The 21,929-nt window shown below is 39.4% G+C and overlaps 1 protein-coding gene and 2 long non-coding RNA genes across 4 annotated transcripts in view; 1 reads left to right on the forward strand and 2 right to left on the reverse strand.

Moving 5' to 3' along the window:
- LOC112151641 overlaps positions 1-4,024 on the forward strand; it is a 6,426-nt gene extending 2,402 nt beyond the window's left edge. The window contains exons 3-4 of one of the 2 annotated variants that reach the window (XR_002920166.2): positions 1,675-3,095; positions 3,770-4,024. This is a non-coding gene — a long non-coding RNA (uncharacterized LOC112151641). The remainder of the gene's footprint in view (positions 1-1,674; positions 3,096-3,769) is intronic. The other variant, XR_002920167.2, reaches the window with a different exon arrangement.
- Positions 4,025-5,064: 1,040 nt separating this feature from the next.
- LOC118600260 lies at positions 5,065-6,602 on the reverse strand. The gene is made up of 2 exons (XR_004949873.1): positions 6,399-6,602; positions 5,065-5,332 (listed from the first exon to the last, which is right to left on the reverse strand). It is a non-coding gene; the product is annotated as an uncharacterized LOC118600260 (long non-coding RNA).
- A 2,707-nt stretch (positions 6,603-9,309) lies between these two features.
- On the reverse strand, positions 9,310-11,145 carry sox17 (SRY-box transcription factor 17). The gene is made up of 2 exons (XM_024279652.2): positions 10,679-11,145; positions 9,310-10,452 (listed from the first exon to the last, which is right to left on the reverse strand). Exons 1-2 carry the CDS (start codon positions 10,974-10,976, stop codon positions 9,578-9,580), a joined length of 1,173 nt encoding a protein of 390 aa, XP_024135420.1. The 5' UTR covers positions 10,977-11,145; the 3' UTR covers positions 9,310-9,577.
- Between the last annotated feature and the right edge of the window lie 10,784 nt (positions 11,146-21,929).

Below are 21,929 nucleotides of genomic sequence, written 5' to 3' on the forward strand. Positions count from 1 at the left end.
CTGCATACATTTGCACATGTTTATGTTGAACTAATATATTTAATATTGTTTTATTATGTTATAGTAGACTTACTATAAGCCAACTGAAAATTCTTATTTGTTTGTTAGGAAATTGTAAAAATATTTTTTCTGAATTTCCAGGTTTTTCTTCTTGTCGTCTTGTAATAGAATCCACTTTTTTCTTCCCTGCCACAGTCAGACTGATGGCAAAAAAGCCAAAACTGCCCTTACCAAAGAAAAGTATACTTAAGTATATTTCCTAAAATGTACCAACTCTTAAAAAGAATACTGTCAGTTTACTAACAAGTATACTTCTTGGGACTAAATTTGTCCACTTTTAGCTTAAAAAAAGTTTTTCTTAAAGTATCCTTTCTATTATTGTATTAGTTTACTGGCAAGTTCATGAAATTACACTTTGAAGTATATCTCATGTAGCTTTTAAGGTTTGCTTTTAATTTTCTAAGTGCTAAATAGTGTGTTAAAACATCAATTTAATCCACAGGAAATATCCCAAAAATACATCTACTCTACTTTTAATGCTATGTAAGAAAATGTTTATGGACAGGGACAAATATGGGCAAATCTATTTAGACTTGTATTATAGTATAATAATTATATAGTATAATTAAAGTATAATCCAAGTAGGCTTAATATGAACTTATAAGCTTGTAAAGTTTATATCTTATTAGTACCTAAAAAGTAAACTAAAAGTATCTTAATTTTATTTTTAAAAAAGCATACTTAAAACCAACTTGAGTAACTGTAAATATTCAATATTCTATGTCTCTTCCACTAGTTTTTGCACTACTTCCAGTGTGTACTTGCACATATCTTTCCTTGTTTTTTAAATGATTTTTTCTGATGAATTTGCTTCTTGATTTAAACATCCACAGTGATTTATATATTTTTTAATTTGTTGTTGATGCGTAAATAGCCAATAAAAAAATAAAACATTGCCAAAAAAAAGCCATGAACCTAATGCACATATCCTTTATTAACCGAAATATGACTGTGACCCCAAAAATTTGTGCTGATATTGTACTAACGTAATCACAGTTCACATGTTAGCCTTTTTTTGTGATGACCAAACCTCATCTTGGAGGAGCGCAAGTGTGACAACAATTAGAAATAATTTATGTTACGCCCCATTCAGTGTCTACAGGATAGAGGAGCTTAACATGAATTGGGGGCTCGTCCGGGATCTAAGACCCATTTTGTTATTTGATTCACTTGAGTTCTGACAAATTCTGTTTGTATCTGGAGACGTTTGGTTAACAGTTTTTCTTTGTGGTATAAAAATATGCATTTTAAAAGTGTTTAATGCATTTTACTTTTAGAGGTTTAACTAAATGTGTAGCCACATTTTCTTACACAGTGCCTCCTTCTGGTCACTTCTGTATTACACTTTTTGCATTGATTTATTTAGTTTTGAGCCATTGAGCAAAATATTTATTATAACTCTATGAAGTGAATAGTATATTTATTATATGTGAACTCTGAAAGCCCACATTACAAAGTATTTATTTGGAGTGTTTTTTAAAAAAAAAAAAAAAAAATGATTATAAAGAGCAAGTGTCTTTTTAGAACCTGCTTATTGGGATGAGGTGGTATATTCACAACCAAGCCTCACAACATAAACCTGACATGCAGAGAATGTGAACTATTATTCTCCAGGGGACAGTGGGAGGCAGGGTCCTCCTGAACAAAGGGCTCAATACCACGGGCTGTTGGTTTTGGAGGGCCCGTGGCCGAGGGCCAGCCCGCTGACAGGACAACCTGGCTACGCGTGACCCAGATAGCAGCCCTGGGTGAGGAGTGATTTATCCGTCTGTGTTCGCATCGGTCAACCTTCCTCTGATTAAGGGTCAGCCTCTGAGCGACAGAGCCGAGTGGAGAGGGCGAGACGTCGGCGTCCTCGTCGCCCAACTTTCCAGACGCTTTTGTCCAACAATCGCAGAAGTTGGCATTTTCATATTTCTGTCATCTTATTAACTTAAACACAGTGGAGCTGAGATTATTGAGCCGGCCTTGACGTTCCCTCAGCCCGACAACAAAAGGATGTGGATGTGAGTGTCCCACTGTCTGACTGGTCTCTGCGGGCCGTTATAGATCAGCATTCCTGATGTTCAGAGTTCACAAACAGGTTACAACCTCCATCAATTTCATGCAACTGCAGGGGAATTCTGCTTTGTTTTTAGAGTTTCTTTCCAAAAATTATTTTATTTCCATGTGTGAAAACACTAGAAATTTAGTTGTTTTATTCAAAAATATCCCTTTTCTACTAAAAAAACAAATAAATATTTACAGATGTTTCTCTACTAAAAAATAATGCGTGTTTTAGTCAACAAAGCAAGAGAGTATTATAGTATAAGCTTAAAATACCTGGCTGTGCGTCACCGTGGGAGGACTTATGTCCAGGATTACTATCTCGTCCATACGGGGCTCACGTGCTTTCTCCTTTTCGTGCTCCACAACTTCTCACCCAGTGACTGCAGGGATCACAATCTGCTGTGTAACAGTTTTTTATTTTATGTCATATTTAGGTGTTCTTGTTAAGTAGCATTTATTTACTTGTAAAGTATGTCGTTTTTCTTTATTTTAGGTATACCTTCCCTTTTTTCTGTTTAAAATAAACCAAATGAGCTAATCTTTTAATCAGATGCTATAATTTGTTTGGCATAAATTTAAAATACACGACTCATCTTATGCATTTAAATACTATACAATAGTTTAAGCTCTGTTTTATAAAGCTAAACGTTAAAAAAATCCTAAAAAAGTGTAATTAATTATAAATGTAGACTTTATTTACCTAAATAACATGTGTGCAATAATCCTGTGCATAGCTGCCCCCTGGTGGCAAAAGCTGGCTTCACACTTTCTTATCAAAGCCCCCAGTGACCTGTCAGCTTTTACACAAAAATATTTTAAAAATGACAAAAACAAGACCAAACAAATATGTTTTATTCTACTTTTACTGCGATACTTTTGTCGGGGAAGAACAAAGGCTCGGCAACAACAGAGAGCGTTCGCAGAGCGGAGGACACGCAGCTTCAGAGGAACTGGAAGTGGACTGTTTGCTGTTTCAGTGGAAACAGGTTTGATATGTATTTTTTTGAAGTTTCTAATCCAACAACAGGAGCACAAAGACTCTTCCTGTGTGAGAGACAGCTCTCAGAGCCAAAGTGTTGATGGGAAAAGAAACCCCAAACATCGTCTAGACAATGTTGACCCTCGTTTAGGAAAACATTTCACACTTTCAGAGTGTAATCTGAAGTATTTAGTTATATTTGATCAAATTTTAATGCAATATTTATATTATTGGTGTTGATTTATTAGTTTTGTGTAGTTGTTTTTTCATTAATGTGATAGAAATGAGCTTAAAATCCAACATATTTACCCTTGATTTTACATTTTCATTTACATGCAATGTAATTTTCCTAAATATTTATGTATAAATGTTAACAAATTCGTATTTTATGAAGGTTTAGCCATTTCTTGGCTTCTCTTTAAGCCTCAAATGTTGCAAAAACAAAATAAAAGTATTCTATTTTAGTCTAAATACGTCATTTTCTTTGCCAAAAGTCCTAATGAATCTATAAATAAAAAACAGATTTTATATCAGCATATTAAATCAAATTTGATGCTCAAAGGAACAAATATTCTCACAGAAACATAAAAATACAACAAAGGAAAAGCTGACCCAGGTCATGACACTCTTCCCCGTCCTCCCCTTTATTTAGACCACATTTTTTCTCGTTTTATTCTTTAGGAAGTCCGACCAGGTGATTCCCAAACCGGAGCGAGTGGTGTGAATTTCACAGAGCATGGCTTCCTCTCGGGCAGAGGATGTTCCCAGCTAATCTTTCATAGATACGGCAAACAGAAGTCATCGGAACCAGGAAGTGGGGACAGGTGCTCTTCTGAAGATTCATGGATTGACACTGAAAGAAAAGAAAAAAAAGACAATAGTCCACATTTAACTTTTCTGCAAAAACACATTAAATTGAAGTTATTTTAGTCTTCATTCGTGATGTTTTTATGGGATTTCATTTTCATTTGTCAAAGTTTTATCTCCTAAAGTTTTTTCTTTCTTTATAATCAAGATTTGTGTCATTTTTTAAAATGTTCTTAATACAGTTTTTTAATTAAAAATGATGTTTTAGTTAATCTGTGAGTTAATATTAATATTCATTTAGAACTCACTGCCTTTTTATGCAAATTAACATAATTTTAACATCTGTAGCAGCTTATTTCAAGTACTTTTTAAACTTTTTTTTCTTTTTTTATATTTTTAAAAAGTAAAAAACATCTCACAATAACATTATGAATTCATAAAAATAGACTTTATTTGTTTTTCTTCCGTTATATTTTGTCTACTCTGGCTAATTTGGTTTTGCCAACCAGTTAACATAAGTGAGGACCCTTTTTGCACCTTTTTGGCTTTCCTTTCAAGTATTTTATCAATCATTCTGACAATTTACTAAGATCGGGATGTCTTAAATTTAAATTTAACTAAATATTATTAACAAAAAATAACTGATTTGTAGCTTTAAAAGTTGTAATTAGATTTAATTTGAACAATCTTTTGAAATTATTGAGAGTAAAAGCTGCTTGGGGTTTGCAAAATTTTTAAAATAAGGACAATTACTATAGAATAAGAGCCCTTTTAATCACTTTTTTAACTATTGCAGCACTTTGACATTTCATCTATATTGTATTTCACAGTAATAATGAGAATTACAGTTTTAGTTTGTGTTTTTTTTATATAATTTTGGCTACTTAAAGCCAAAAATAATTTAAATTTGACAAAAAGAGCTCATATTTTAATTGTTTAATGAGCTTAAAATGAAATAACATGATCGTTTTTGTCATTTTAAGTTCTGTTAGCTCACGTGGTTCATCAAAATCCACACCTATATACTCTTATTGAGTGTAAATCTCATTGTTTGAATAAACTGAGAATCAAAGGATAAAAATTAATCATTTCTCCACTTACAGTTTCACATTTTCCTCTGGTGAGATCTTTACAAACATGAGTGTTCAGATGCTTTTTCTCTTTCTGAAGTCATCATTTACTGACGCTGCGTTTATTCACATTCCACCGCCGTGTTCTCTGCTGCTCATCAGCATTGCTCAGTTTCCTCCCAGGTTTCCTTGGAAGCCCAGAGAGCCAAGTCTGCTCCAAATCCTGTATGGGAGGACCCTGGAGTCAGCGACAGCAGAGGGACCTCTGACAACACCTCATTCCTCCCAAGAAAAACACGGCGGGCCGGAAGCTGACGGCCCGTGATCTCAGACTGACGACTCGCCGGGACACGAGCTAAAAATTGTCCTGAATGCCACGAGGGGATTGGAACAAAAGAACAGAGTGCTGATCAGAACAGGCGGATTCAGCTCCCTGAGTCACAATGAGCACAGCAGGCAAACAATAGAGTCAGCATCAAGTCAGTCAGATACTTTTATTTTTTAGAGGGAGAAATCTCATTTTAAATCATCTCTAGCTTTTCTTAATGGAAAATATTAATGGAAAACACCAAAAATAGAAATATTCACATTTAAGTTGCACATATGATCTTTTTTAAAAGAAAAAAGTTTTAATAAGCTGCATTTATTTCACCTTTTATTATTTTTTCTTCTTTTCTTTTTTTATGACCCTTCACTTTTTCTGTTTCAACACAAAAAACTGATTAAATTTGTAAAATAATGCCATAAAATGAAAAACTATGTAGATGAAAATAACCAAAAGTGGGGTTTTAGAATAAAAGAAACAAAGAAAAGAAGATTTTAATGGAAGACAACAAAATATAAATATTTTTAAGTTTTCTTGTTATGTTTATTGTTAGTTTTTTTTTTTGCTGTTTATACACATTTAAGTTACACATATGATATTTTCAAATGAAAAAAGTTTTAATAAGCTAAATTTCATTTGACCTTTTCTTATTCCAGGACTCTTTTTCTGTTTTAGCACACAAAAACACATTAATTTGATATAATAATGACATAAAAGGAAAAACTATGCATCTGAAAACAACCATAAGTGTTTTTAGAATAAAAGAAAAGACGATTCCTGTCAAAGAAAATAAGATTTTAATGGAAAATGACAAAAATTGAGATATTTTTAAGTTTCTTTCTATATTTAATGTTAGTTTTTTTCTGTTTATACACATTTAAGTAACACATATGATCTTTTTTAAAGGAAAAAAGTTTTAATAAGCTACCTGTAATTTGACCTTTACTTATTTTTCTTCTTTTTTATATTAGAAGTCTTCACTTTTTATGTTTGAACACAAAAAAGAGATTAAATTTGTAAAATAATTACACAAAATGAAAAATTATGCAACTGAAAATAACCAAAAGGGTGTTTTTAGCATAAAAGAAAAGACAAAGGGTAAAAGTACCTGATCATTCATCAGTTTGCTCCAAAAGCAGGTGACAGGTACCAAAAGTTATCAAGTCAAGAAGTATTGAGAGATGATCTGCGATTGACCGTATGAGTCAAACTATATATAGTGGGAGCACAACTGGACGGTGGTGTGACCATAAAAGTGACCAGGCCAGAGCGGGAACAGCATTTGCCCGGGATTATGAGCAACCAGCCCTGCTTTAGGCCAGCGTCACACCCTCTCCCGCAGCTGTCTCACATGCTGCCTTTGCAATCTACTATCAATAACTTAATCAGCTGGGATCCTCGCAGCCTCCGTCTTTCGCTTTCCCTGAAACTGGACAGAGGAATTGCTCCGTCAACATTCTTGGCAGATTGATACCGCTGGTATTTTGTTTAGTGAGGAATGTCTTTTGTTGATCCCACACAAAATTTAAGTCATGCTTAGCCACACAGTAACTGAGTTTTCTAAATTACTAATCATAAAACTCAAGAGTTTTAGGGTTTTCATACAGAAAAAGACGTTTAGAGTAAAAGATGCTGAAAGTCTATATAGTAACAACCCTCATTTAAAGCAGAAAATAAGTCTTTTTTGTTCCTCTTTTGGTTAAAGGAAATCCATTATGGATAATTGGTTGCACCTGGATTCAGTTCACCTGCCATTACTTATTCATTAAATTCAGCTCATGCTGTCCTGACATCATGACATACTTAACCTGAACTTTTAGGGTTTTTTTTTTCCATTTATCTACATTTATGACTGGTTTGTTTAGAAAAAGTCGGTGAGTTTGTGGGGAAGGGAAGCCGGGTTCGGTGTTTGTGAAAGGCAGCCACCTGAGATGAGATTAGGGCAGCGGCGTGATTAGGTGCTGCTGTGTTAATGTTGCCGCCCGTGTTGTGGTAATCTCTTCTTTCTGCAGCAGGGAAGCCCCAAGACATACAAACAGGAGCACACATTCACCAGCATTAACCTCAGCTTAAGAATATATATATTTGTATCTAAAAACAAATTGAAAATATAGTGAGAAAAAATCAGCAAAAAAATGTATTTTCAAGAAATCCAGAGATTTTTTTTATTATTACAGTTACAGAAAAAGTATGTAAACCCTCAACTTCTTTATTAAATGGTCACATGATGTATTATGAAAAAAAAATCTCAATTTAAATTACAGTGATGGGAGAAAAAAATTGCGTGCTCACACTAAAAAAGTGAAATCTTCAATTTTTGAAGTTTTCATCAACTTGTATTCAACTAAAAACTTTAATTTGATAAAACTAATATATTGCAATTACTTAACTTTTTCTAATTGATCTAACGTCCCATTTTTTAAAGTAGATCACACCAAAATAGGTTTTTAAGTTCTTATTGAACACAGTCGTGTGTCCAGTTTATGTATAAAACCAAATAATTCCAAAGGGTTCACATATTTCTCCTACAATTATACTTTACATCCTCTTTTTATTAATTTGCCTTTAGAACTTGTTTTTTGTTGCATATATTTTTGATTATATTACAAAATAATTCCACAATGAGCCTAAATATGTCCAAAAAACAGCTGCAAAAATTAGTATCAAACAGTTTCGGTGTTTCATAGCAAGTGATTAAACATACAGACATTAAAAAAAGAATAAATCCATAAATAAATCAAACCTAAATCCAAAACAATGTAAAATTGTCTAAAACAAAACAGATAAAGCTCCACTTAGTGTTTAATCCAAGAGTTTTCACATTAATGTGTTTGTTTTGAACCAAAAAATTAAAAACTTTTGTAAAGTTACATTTTGAGTGAAAACTTTACTAATTGCAGGCTTGGTGTCATTGTAAACAGCCGATGGGATTCAGGGAGGGTTTATGAAGATGCAAGAACGCTAACAAAAAAAAATAAAAATCATATTTTGAGCTTCTTTTTGTCCTATTTGGCTAACAGAGGTGTCATTTTTCCCTCGTCTGTTGCTCTTCCTCATCAATTAGCATGTAGAGATAATATCATGGCTGACATGGGGGGGTCTGTTTTGCCCTTAAGTCCGTCCAAATGACCCCCACCCACTCTGCCGAAGCCTCGGGGATGGAGGCCTGAGCCTGTTGTTATGCACCCATTAGCTGTAACAACAGGGAGGATAAAACTGCCACTCAGCCGCAGACTGAATTTAAACACATTCGCACCAATTATGTCGGATTCTGCTGCTCGGCCTCGAGGCAAACAGGTTAAGGAGGGGAGTCGAGAAGATGTTCGTCCGCAAAAAGTGGATCCGATTGTTGGAAGAGTCAACAATATTTACCCTAAAACCAACAGCTCTATTTAAAAACTCTGAGCATGAGCACGAATATATACACCTCTGGAACATGTTTCCTCTGAAGTGCTAAAAATGGATTTTGAGGTCAGGGCGATTGACCCCTCAGAGAAGAACCTCTTCCTTTTAAATCTGGGAAAATCTCTATTTTTAAAGCGGCGCTCTTGCTTAGTTTATAAATACCTTAAATCATTCTCAAGGTTTCTGTCTGATCCGGTAAAGGTTTTTGGCTGATGCGTTTGATTGATGTGGAGGCAGCAGGGGGGCTTTAAAGGATAAATATATACCATAGGCGTCCACAGAAATAACAGCTGATGTCACGGCTGGGTTATTAAGCACAACTGGAGGATGAATGACGAGGTAAACCCGCCGGTGTGGTGCTGTGAAAAAGCAAAGCGTCACCATTGTTTTGTTGGAGGTGTAATGCATCGAATTTTAATGGCCTCAGCATTAATCAGAACTCCCACGCTGCGAAAAAAAACAAGGCGCCGTCTAATGCGGACGCTGGGATTACCTTCCACTCCGTCTGGGGCAGGAAGTACCGGTCGTACAATGCTTCCAGGTGAGCAAGAAACCAAACTTTTTACGCCTAAAAAGTCATTTTAAAGTTGCTCAAACTTTACAAAAAAAAGGACAAGAAGAAGTTTGGAAGTTTGCATTTATTTATCAAAAGTGCAAAAGTATAAAAAAACAAAACACATAAAATAGTGACTGTATATTTTTATCATTACATATCCCTGCAAGATAAGAGGACGTGTTCAGATTATTTTATTGCTAAATTACTACACAGATAAGGAGAAACATTTAAAGTCTGTCTGTAGTGAAAAATAAAGCTTTTTTGTTGTTCAAATTTAGCAACAGAGACTTGAGGTCAGGTCAGGTGTCCTTGTAGCGCCGAGGAGGTTAGGAGTTGTTGTAGCTACAGTAATACACAGCTGTGCTGGCGTCTGACAGCACCGATGATATGAGACTTTCGGGTCCTTGCATGCCTGCCTCGGGCGGCCCGTACGGCAAGCCTGTCATGTCTGCACGCGCAGAGGAGGAGCTCAGATACTGCTCGAACTCGTTGCGGTCGACCTCGCCGAGCAGCTCCGAGTGGTGCATCTGCTCCATGCTGTCGGCTGACTGAGAGTCTGGAGGAGGGGAGAGCTGTCCTGCCCCGCCTGGGTGGCGTTTGGGGTGCTGGGTGTAGTACATGGCTAAAGGGTTGTGGCATCCCATGTAAGCGGGAGGAAGGTTTGCGGTTTGCTCTGGAACTGAAGCCGGGTGTCGATGGAGGATGGGGTTGCTGTGGTGGTTGGAGAGGGGCTCTTGGGGCTGAAAGTCTGCCACCTGGGAGTGGTAAGGGTATGCAGGCATCATGTGGCAGTCCTCCTGGGTGTGCGGGGAAAAGAACATCGAGTCTGACTCCACAGCATCCAAAGGAGACGTGTCAGGCGTGGGGAGGCTGTATGGTTCATAAGAGGCCCCCCCCAGAGTTTGAGGATCCCTGTAGTGGCCGAGCGGCTGTGGAGGAACCTGGAAACCGTGGTCGTGGTAACCAAGGCCCAGACTCTCGATGCACACTCTGCCATCTCCAGACATGGACTGGGCCTGGTGATCGGACACGCCGTGGACCAGAAAGCCGGAGTCCAGCCTCTTAATCCTCTTCACCTGTTTCCGCCGCCGGGGCCGGTACTTGTAGTTGGGGTGATCCTGCATGTGCTGAACCCGCAGCCGCTCGGCCTCCTCCACAAAAGGCTGCTTTTCGGTGACAGGAAGGGCTTTCCATGATTTGCCTGTAAATCAAGAAGTGAATGTGCATCAGTGACATGTCAGGGGAGACTTACAGAAATAGCCTGTTGCCATTTTAGGGAGCAGAAACATGTTTTTAATGTTAAGCTTGATTGTAATAATATCAAAAGCATATATTTTAAAGAATGCTTCAGAAAATAAAAGTCAGAAACAGTTAGGATACAAAATAATCAGAACCAAGACTTCACTGATGTGGATTCATGCACCTACCCAGCATTTTGCTGAGCTCTGCGTTGTGCAGGTCCGGGTTCTGCTGCGCGAGCCTCTTGCGCTCATCCTTCGCCCACACCATGAAGGCGTTCATGGGCCGGCGGATCCGCGGCTCGCTCTTCCCGCGGCTCTGGCTGCCGGAGCTCGAGGCGCACGGCTCGTTCTTCACTTTGGCGTCCCCGAGAGGACTGAGAGCGTCGGCCCACTGGCAGTGTCCAATTCCAGGCATCATGACTGACATCGCACACCTTGCCTGGGTCTGATCGTCGCTGGCGTAACCCGCATCGGGACTACTCATCTCTGTCCAGCTGGGTAGGTTGGAAAGCCACTGGACAGCTGGCAGACGGTTAGAGAAAATTTATCAAAATATAATATTTAAAAAATAAAACAAAATCTCAGGGTTTCGGACAGAGTGTAAAAATGACCATCACATCCATGCGCCGCTTCCAGCAGCCGGGAGGTAGAGACAAGTCAGCAATGAATGTGAAAGCCGGTGCTCTATAAACAGACAGACAGCCAATCATCACAGGGAGGGAGTGCCCGCTACTACAAAGGTGTAAAAAAGTTCAGAGAGCCCGCCTCCGAGCCTTGAGCTTTGAGAGTCGTTCTGGGAGGAGGCAGTGACATTTGTGCAGAGCAAAAAAGATCACAGCGTGACAGTGTACAATTAGATTTAACACTTTAAAAGCTGATGCCTAGTGTTTTAGCTACTTTTAGAAAGAGGGATTCAATGAATACCCCTCAGGGAGAGCTGGATATCCAATTTACGCACGAGATGAACTATTTGACAACTTTTACGCTCAGCTGCTCGTTTTGATTTCAAACAGTTTTTTATATTCCATGCATTTTGAATTGTGGATTTTTTACTTTTACTTCTAAAGGGATAAAATAAACTTAAAAGATAAAAGGTTAGCAGAGCAAACAGCAACAAAATAAAGAGAATTTTGCGCAATTTTTACGCATGAAAAGATTTCCCTCGTGTGCAAATGTAAACTTATGCTATGCCAATCAGCCAAAAAACAAACAAACAAACAAACTTGTTTATAGATGTAGTGGATAGTAGTTAATGATAATTTTTGCAATACTCACAAAAAAGTAAGCTCAAACTAAAACTGAAGATAAATTATTGTTTTTATTTTGGATTAAAAGTAGGAAAAAACATAAATAATATGTCTGTCTTTTATAAATTACAGATTAAATTGAGATTTATGTAATACATCCCTTTAAACCTTAAAAATGTAAACAATGAATATAAGAGAAAGGTTAGAACAACCTGTTGCACCTGAAAATAATCAGTCTGGTTGTGTTTCAGATTGCAGAAAATGAAATCCACAGTTGTGGTCAGAAAAGAAAACAGTTCCTTATCAGAGCCAGCAGAACTCAACCTGTCAGCTCCGTCTTTTCTCGAACTATTCCCATCTTGTTGTGGTCTATGGTAATGTCAAAAGGGGCTGACAGAAATATGAGAGATGCTTATGCAACCTTTTCATGCCCTCAGCAGACAACAGCAGGGACTCCAGTGCATGCCCTCCTGGGGTTGGTGGGAGTATGGTTTGGATGGAGCTCCAGCCAGGCTAAGCATGGGACAGGATCTGGACTATAATCATGTCATCGTCTATTTTACCACTGATGACCTGATAGGGTTTTCCCCCTTCATCGTTTCTAAGAGAGAGGAGGACGAGGGGTCTGGTGTGTGTGTGGCGTTTGCACGTGTGTCTCCACGAATGCGTGTGTGGACATGGGCGTTGGTGTGAGCGTGCCCCGGCTGCCTCTGGCTCTGTGTGGGAGTGAAAAAATCCTGCCGTTTGATGGGAGAAGTCATAAAGTCTGGAGTCGTAGCCACGTTTCCTCTATAAGGTGAGGTTCAGAGTCAACCGAAAAGGAGGGGGCGCAGGGAGATGAGGGGAGGTGACACGCCTCATATCCCCTCTCCTCCTCCCTCCATTCCTTCCAATGTCCCTCCAACAAGTCCCCCACCCCATGCCTGGGGAGTCTGGGGCTGGGTGGGGGCCAGGGCTCCCGACGCCAGCTTCTGGGCTCTGCGCTCAGGGAGAGGTCACTTGGCTTGCTTACACAATGGCATTATCTCAGTTCCAGCTTCGGCTACTGCAGCGGTGAGCACTTCCTGTCCCTCTGCAAGCACTTCCTGTCCTTGGCGTAGCAGCACAAACTGTCCGCCTTCCAAGCCAGTTCTGAACACAGCTGAGCCGCTGGTCGCCAGTCTTTCTGTAAATGTCTGTGGGTGGCTTTCTTGGGAATTGCACAATGTGTTTGCTGGCTCCTTTGTGCTGAGCTGTGAGGCAGCACTGTTAGTTTAAATCACAGGGAAGGAAGGTATATATGTGTTAGCACTCTGTGCTGATCCCCAGAGCTGCACAGGACAAAGCTCTTATAGAGCGCCGCTAATTAGCAGCAACTATCACATGTATTGTCCTATAAGCCATAAATAAATGAGCCATTTAATCAGTTAGTTTGCAATTTATATAGTCCCATACTTTCATTCTTAGATATAAGTATCGTTGGGAATTTGTGAGCACAATCCCTTGGATCTTTTATTTCAGTTATAGCTCAAATCTGAATGAACATTTCTTTTTTATTTTGTTCATCTTTGATTTCTTGTGGGGTTCATCCCATATAAGATCTGCAGACCCTGCAGAGAATCAATACAAGGTCTGATCTTTCTGTTTGTTTGTTTTCTGCTCACTTTATTGCTGATTTTTTCCGTCCTAAAACAGATGTTCTGTGTCTGCTTCCTGTTGCTGCCGTTCTAAGTCCTCTTGAAACATATGTCCCACTGTTTTTGCATTTTGTCTCTGTCCTCTCAAATTCAACCGGTTACAGCAGATTATTGTCTCCTTTTAATGAGTCTGGTTCTTAAAATGGCATTTATGATTGAATTAAAATTGTTGTTAATTTACTAGCATACAAAACATGCAGTTGGATAAATAACTCCTTGCTCAGCAACGGGTCAGAACTCTTGCTGCTTTGCAGAAACTATGTTCAAATGACACAACATTTTGGCCAAAAACTGCATCATTGCAACTAAAAGACCACTGGGAAAGCTTTTAAAATGGATCTCAAGATGATCAGATTGGCTCTTTAAGACAATCTGGTGTGAACTGAATGATTTAGACTTAAATGGATTACAATCGTCTGTAAATTTAGTGATAAACTGGATTATTATTGTAATGAATTTTGTTCGATTTGATATTTTTGTGTTTATACAACTTGAAGTGAACCCTCTACATGTTCTGGTGGAGTTCCACTCTCCAGAACTGTGAACACTATCAGATGTATTCAGTCACTGTAATTTGAATACTTTCATCAGTAACAAATTGCAGTTAAAATTTTGGTAATTAAATTAGAATTACTAGACCACAGAAACCCTCATTATAAACAGTTGGCTCTGATGTTGTCTCTTAGTTAAATGGAACAAAACGGATAAAAAAAAATAGTTGATGCGGAGTTGGAGATTGGTAAAAGTAAGATGAGGAGAGCATACATATGGACATGGATGAATTCAGGGGTGTTCGGCAACTGGAGATATTTGGATTATTTTCAAATAGTTGACGATAAAGAGAAAAACATTCAGGTAAGAGCAAGTTGCATCCTGGAGATGAACTGCTTTCCATTGCCATAGCATCAATAAGCAACCTGTCCGTTAATAATGTACTATACTATGTACATTCTCTCGTGTTCATATGGTGAAATTAATGAGGTGGTGCTAAAAATACCTGATTGCCTTTTATTTTGTGGATTTTACGAGAGTATCTCAGTCGTGCTAGCTTTATTCCTTTGAGAATGTGTATGTGAGTAAAAAAAGTAAAGTAATAAGTAGTTAATTACTTAAATTGAGGAATGTGAAAAGGAATTAAATTGCAATTTCATCCAGTAACTAAAGTAAAGTAATACTTTTGAAAAGTAATTTGTCTTTATTAAGCTGACACGTAGAATTTCAATCACTGTTGTTTGCTTTTGTTTGATATTAAACTGTAAAAAATGGGTGAAAACTTAAGATTTTAAGGTACCTGTCTGCACTTATAGTTAATTTCCATAATTTGTGTATAAGTAAGGTTTTCCTTATGTTTTTTTACATTGTACTGTTACTTTCAGTACTTTAAATTACATAATGTGACTAAATGAACTTTAAACATTTCTAATTATCAGGATTAGATCAGAGTTGTTGAGTTATGCCACTTTACAAAGATGTGAATTATGATGATGATTTGTTTCCTTGTGTGTTGATATAAGTATTTCATGGAACTACTTGTTGTATGCTTATATTTCCAGGAAACGATGAACAAAATATTTTTTAGCAAATCATTTTTTGGATTCTATTTTTCGTTATTACCTTTGAAAGTATAAAGATTGGAGTTATTAGTTTTTTGGCCACAAGAAAATGATGTTTTCGCAGAGGACTTTCTGAAGGACTTTCTTTTTTTTGTCTTATCCTTAACCAAAGAGGCACTTAAAACAAAAACTAAAAGTAGAAATGTCCGTCATATTCAGAGTTACAGCAAATCCACAGCATCAGACGGGTAATTTATCCAAGAGTTTTCCAATCCACGTCAACTAACCTTTGCTGGTTGAGTTACGTAGACTTGATGACTACGGTTGGCCAAACATCATTAGTGGAGAGCGAAAAAAATCAGGTTTTGAAACATATTTAGCAAAACAAAAGAAGAATCTCCATCAAAAAATGCTGAGCTATACTTTAAATGAAGGAAAATAACTCACACCTGCCGGATATAGAGACCTGACCCTGGTGGTGCATAACCAACAGGTACTGTGGATCCTGCAGAGTCGGGTGTCTTCTTACAGTGTTCTTACACATTAGGAGTTAACATAAAGTGATTTATTGGGCAATGGAAAGGCAGCCTAACAAGCTGTAAAAAAGGTCGCCTTATCATCCACATTAGCATTCAGTTGGAGTCATGAGTCTGCTATCTGGTGACGGTAACTGGAGCACACACTCTTCTTTAAGCTCTGTTTTTGCTCTATGGGCGCTTTCATTGGATAGGCTTGAAGACTTAGTGTGAATGGGCGCGGGTGGGGGGCGGAGGATAATAAAAATTTTCACACCTCCAGTCGGTTCGGTTTGCTTTCACGCTTGAGGAGATCAAACTGCCCAGAAATGCCACGCAGTAACATCAGCTGCTCATTTGGGGGCATTATTGCCCGAGACGAGTGCTGACCGGGGCGAAACGAATGCGAAGTGGTGAAACCCGCGGGTCCTGCTGGTCCTCTGGTGGCCATAAACCGATAAACGGCGTCATCTTCGCAATACACCTGTGACGATTGTGCACTCTAGCTAATGTGGCGTTTCAGTGATGTTTTCGGTCAGTTGTTAGTGGTCCCCCATCAGTAACTCCAGGTCCATGTCAATAATCATCCACAGCTGTCTTCATTCTGTTAATTACCGTCTGTGTATTTGAGTGTCTGGTTTCAGCTGCTTAGTCACCCTTTTGTTGCTACCTTAGTTTTGTCATGTTTAAGTTTATTTATTGAATGCTTTGAGCTTCTACCACCAATTTTGGGCCTACACCACTGGCTCTTGACAGAATGACCACCCTGGATCATTTTTGCCTCAGTGGCAGGGTTTTTGGAACTGCATTCCACATCATAGCACGCTGCGCCAAATGGGTTTTCCTGCAGCCATCTTTGAGTCATGCCATGCATCATCCATGCTTCCGTTCCTGAGGGGGATTGCCAGGACCATGCTAGAAATCGCCTGTTACTGTGGAGGGTCACCAGGGCTGCTCCTCTTCACGTGTCTGTTCCTAAAATGAGTTACCGGGGCTGCTCCTCTTCATGTGTCAGTTCCTGAGGTGGGTTACCGGAGTGACTCCTCTTCACATATCTGTTACTGTGTAGGGTCACTGGGGCCACTCCTCTTTACATCTCTATTCCTTATGGGAGTTACCGGGGCGGCTTCTCTTAATATGTCTTTTCTTGGGGAGGGTCAATGGGACTACTCCTCTTCAGGTGTCTGTTCCTGAGGAGGGTCACTCCTTTTCATGAGTCGGTTCCTAAAGTTGTTTGCTGGGGCCACTCCTCTTCCTGAGGGGGATCACCAGGGCCTCTCCTCTTCACATCTCTGTTCTTAATATGAGTTACCAGGGCTGCTCCTCTTCACATGTCAGTTCCTGAGGAGGGTCACGGGGCCACTTCTCTTCATGAGTTTGTTACTGTGGAGGGTTCCCGGGGCTGCTCCTCTTCATGTGTCAGATCCTATTGCGGGTCAACGAGGTCGCTCCTCTTCTTGTGTCTGTTCTGAATGCCTGTTGATGGTGCTGTTCCTGAGGAGGGTCACCGGGACTGCTCCTCTTCTTCTGTCTGTTTTTGAGGTTGGTCAATTGGGCCACTCCTCTTCATCTGTCTGTTTCTGAGGACAGTCATCCCCCTTAGTACTGTTTACTGTCCCAGGCTAGGGTCACTGGGGCTGCTCTTCAATTTGATTTGATTCAATTCAAATGACTTTATTTTCCCCTGATTGGTAGTTCTGTTTTGTATGGTGCAGAATGTAGCTTGAAAAATGTACATCACACAGGCGGATAGAAAAATAATACATTAAAAATACAAGGAGATGCTCAATATCACACAATAAAAGAACCAAATACACAATAAAGAAAAAAACAAGATAACATAAAGAGGCAGTGTATGCATGTTAATTTAGTGTAGTTGTACTGATTAACTGGAATTTAAGTCAATCCTCATCCTCTTTATTCCTGTTCCTGAGGAAAGGTTCTCCATGTCACCCATCACTGCTGCATTAACTTGAACTGTTTTTTGTCCCATGTCTCCTCCACGTCCCTCTTTCCAATTATTTTAGTTAACAAAAATATCTTGTATCACCCCCTTTTGGGAGGCGTACTATGAGGACTGTGCAGTAATATTTTTGCTTATGTTTTAAGATGTCCCTTGTCAGTCACTCCAGGATCCTTAAAATAACCATCCACAGCTGTCTTTGTTTCTGTTAATTGTCTACACCACCGGTTTTTGACATAATTCTACTTTATCAAGGCTTTTTGCTTTGTTTTTTTATCCTCAAAACCTGACTTGCAAATGAAACAAGACTCTTGTTTTTTAGGAGGTTTGAGGATTGCTCAGGTCACTTTTCACACCTGATAAGGAAACAAATATCCAACTTAGGTGTGGACCAAGCAGCTGAGTGTGAATGAATCACCAGCCACATCTGTAGGTTGAATGCAAACTTCTTTAGAGGCTTTAAATGTTAATAGCACCTTTTTATTTGCAAAATAACACATTTTATTACCAGTTATTTCAAGCTTTTTCTATAACGTTTTTATGTACGATGAGTTATAGTTTGGTTGCAGACAAAAAAAAACCCTGCAGTCAAAAACTAGAAGAGCTTCATTCTCAAAGCCCTCTAAAGGTGTACAGACATCTGTCATTATCAGCTATAAGATAGAGGTTGTTTAGATTGCCTGATTAGACCATGACTTCCTCCAACACCTGCTCTGAAGAGTGGGAGGTGTCCCGTTTCTCAGCGAAGAGGTGGTGAGCAGGTGTGTGGGAGAGAAAAATGCCAGAGATTTGTTCTGCAAATAGAAATGACAAGTTTTTTTCCTGATGCTTTGACACTCATCAAGTCACCCAGGAATCATTTCCTCTTTTTTTTTTTTTATCGTCTGCTTTCCTTCTGTCAGTCAAAGACGTGAAACTAATCAGCCCAACTCTCAACGTTTGGTGATCTTTGGTAACCTGAAAATCACCCCACGTGAGGGTTTGCAGATATGAGAGATCATCCACAGGTTAAAGTGGTTTTATTGAGTGCTCATTTAGGATGTGAGAGTTTTGTGTTTTTTCCAGAGTCCTCAATGCAACAGTTGTTTGGCCACAATATCAGAGACTGTTCTGGCATATCATGCTTACTTTGCTTCTCACCAACACAGATGTTTTTTAAGTGTTACCGTCGGTATAGTAGTCCTCCTACCCCAGGGGATTGCTGGGAAAGTTTCCTTGCCCGAGAGCACACACACTAACCTTGCAGACAGGCTAGCATTGGGGATGCTGTACGTAGCAGACAAGTGGGGACACAGAGGAAGCTGTCTCCACTCCTGTCTCATTGTTCTGGAGGCGTTAATCTGTCAGGGATCTGCTGGGAATCAGGTGGGAATCTACTCAGCACTGCTGTGTTTATTCCACTTTCTGCAACATTTTGACGTGTTCTGCAGCATCGTCTTCCCCCTCCTCCTCAAGAAGATGCTCTGATGATAAAACAATTTCTTGTTTGGCTTTGCTGCTGTTTGGAGATGAGCACATCCGCCTTATCTTCGCCCTCATTCTCTGGGTTGCAAAAACTCAAGTCCGAGTCCAAGACAAATCTTAAATATGCATTTGGTCACTCCAACTTGAGGATGTTTGGAAACTTTTCACCACAAGTTGTGATGACCTCTGGGGTTTGAACACTGCCAGGGGTCAGCCAACAATAAAGCGGAAGCAACAAGTAAAATAATCAAAGTCCTTTTCCTGAGAACATCCATCGGGCTGCAGTTTCGCTCCGCCGACAAAAGGGGCCTCCGAGAATTCATGAAGCCAGTCAAACTGGGCTTTGAAAAAGTGACTTTAGAATTTCAAAAAAATCATTTTAGATGTTTTATTTAAAAGAAACTTGAACTACCGAAGCACAAAAACAGGGAAAATGTGAAAAATGTAACTTTCAATATTTTATTTGACTTTTGTTGGTTTGTACTTTCATAAAGTAATTCTAGTTCAAAAACAACTCACCAGACATCATAAATGTGTCAGTTTCATTCAGAAAAAGTCAAACTCTAAATTTACTTTAACATTTCTCATGTTTTTTGAAACAAAACCAGACATGATCATTTAATGACTGAAAATATTTGAAATGATTTTACCCTACAAGTAAAAAGAGTTAAAGTCTCAAGCTACCCCCTTTACTCCCTTGCTACTTACCTCTCACAAGGTAAGTGGCTTCTTCAGCCCCTCACGCTCCATTTCTGCCCCTGGTGCCCCGGTGAAAGCTGCACAACACATTCATGAAAAAAATAAATAAATTAATTTTTCAAAATGTCGCTTTTTCTTTTAGTTTTATCTCCATAGCAACCATATTATTTTTTGTTCTCATGGGAGTAACGAACAGGTGTATGTGAATTTTAGAAGAATCTGCAAAAGTTAATTTTTGCTGAAAAAGGAAAAATTATAAAACATTCTGGCCCTTGTAGCCCAGAATTGCCGGGGACATAGCTATATTGTATAGCCCTGTTTCCACTAGATGGTTTGGTATGGTACAGTATGGTCTGGTAGGGTATGGTCCAGTAAAGTATGGTCCAGTAGGGTACAGTCCGGTAGGGTACTTTCCGGTAGGGTACTGTCCAGTAAGATATGGTCCGGTAGGGTACGGTCCGGTAGGATACTGTCCAGTAAGATATGGTCCGGTAGAGTACGGTCCGGTAGGATACTGTCCAGTAAGATATGGTCCGGTAGAGTACGGTCTGGTAGGGTACTGTCCAGTGAGGTACGGACCAGTAAGATATGGTCCGGTAGAGTATGGTTTGGTAGGGTACGGTCCGGTAGAGTATGGTCCAGTAAGATACGGTCCAATAAGGTACAGTCCAGTAGGGTACAGTCCGGTATGGTCCTGTCTGATCAGGTCTGGTCTGGTCTGATCCAGTCCAGTCCAGTATTTTGAGCATTTTCCTTGTTAAACAGTCTCATTACCGAACCGTATTGTGCACCACGATTGGTTGCAAGTCATTTGAAAAGTGGAATGGAATGGTTGGGGCGGAGCCACTGTAGCCACCTGCTGATTGGCAGAAATGATGATGATGATGACATTAGAAAGGACCAATACAGCGCTCAATGGCGGTATTCATCGTCTTTCAAACATTACACGATGTACCAGAAGTAAAGCAAGAAAAAGATGAACTGCTGGATGACTTCCATTGTTGTTGTTTTTCTCGACGTTGCACTACAATGATGCAATGACATGCTAGCGGTCTACACCGTGAAAACAAACCACTCATTGGAACTGAGGCTTAAGTGAGTGGAAAAGCTCACAAGAATTAACTAGACTGTATAGTACCACTCCTTACCGGACCGGACCGCTCAGAGGAATAGCAGAGGAATAGTTTTTGTTCCCTTTTTATTATGCCAACATCACAAGGATAAGAAACTCTATTAATAAAGCATCTCTATTGACTTATTACCATGGGTAAGTAGGGAAAGGGAAAAGCCAGATTTCCTCAGAGGAGGTCAGTCACACGGGAGTGCGGACTCTTTCATCTCGGCACTCTTTTCTGGTCCGACCCTAATCCTTCCCTCTGGTGAAACGCTCATTGTCCTGACGGAGGCTAATGAAGCCCAAGTTTATCATTTTTATGACTTCATCCATGAAGACAGAGGTACGGTCCACTTCCTCTTTGTCTGGGTTCCTTAACAGACCAGTCGCATTATTAGGGTCAAGCTCAGCTCTCATGTTAGCGCAGCATTGTTTCTTCTGGTACTATGACCATTCCCAAACTGATAAGACTTGACTATTTTGGGTTTTTCTTTCCTTTTGTCCTTGAGCCAAAGGGTTTTTTTGGCATTAAAATTAGAAACACGTGAGATGATCGAGAGTCAATTAGTTAACCTGAAGGGCCCCAAAAACATCAAATCAGAAATGTCCCATCACAAACTCAGGAATCGCTTTATATCTTTGGGTGAGAAAACAAATGATAGATTATGTTTAAGCCGCATTATTGTTTCCCTGACAGCCACCAGCTCTCCACAACTTGACCTGCTTTCGACCCCTCCGCCCAAAGAAGTCCCTCAATCCATCTAATCTGCTCTGCAGAGGCACGCTTCTCTCCTCAACAAACCGCTGAGATACCAACATGTGTGCTTTTATGATGGGAGTCTAAAAATGGGGACAGGGACGTCTTTGTACGTGACAATCGGAAATTGATGTGCAAAAAATGCTGGGAGTCCTTTCATGTGTGGCCTTTGCCTTTCTGAGGCGCAGAGAAAAACGCTGATACCCCGAGGGTGCTAAGAGGACGCCATGTTGGACTAGGGTGGCCCACGAGGATCAATAACAGGGTGTTTGATCAGTGGCATCCCGGCGTGCAGGAATCTGGATCAATAGGAAGCTTCGGAGGGCGTCAGATAAGAGGGAAAAAAAGTCCTCAACCCTTGCTGGGCGGTGGGGGAAAGTATATGATCATAAGACTGCTTTGATACGGGATTTTTCAAATATGTTTCCTCTTGCTGTGAAAAGGTGCAC

The sequence above is a fragment of the Oryzias melastigma genome, linkage group LG20 (assembly GCF_002922805.2).
Source record: "Oryzias melastigma strain HK-1 linkage group LG20, ASM292280v2, whole genome shotgun sequence".
NCBI classification, from domain to species: domain Eukaryota; kingdom Metazoa; phylum Chordata; class Actinopteri; order Beloniformes; family Adrianichthyidae; genus Oryzias; species Oryzias melastigma.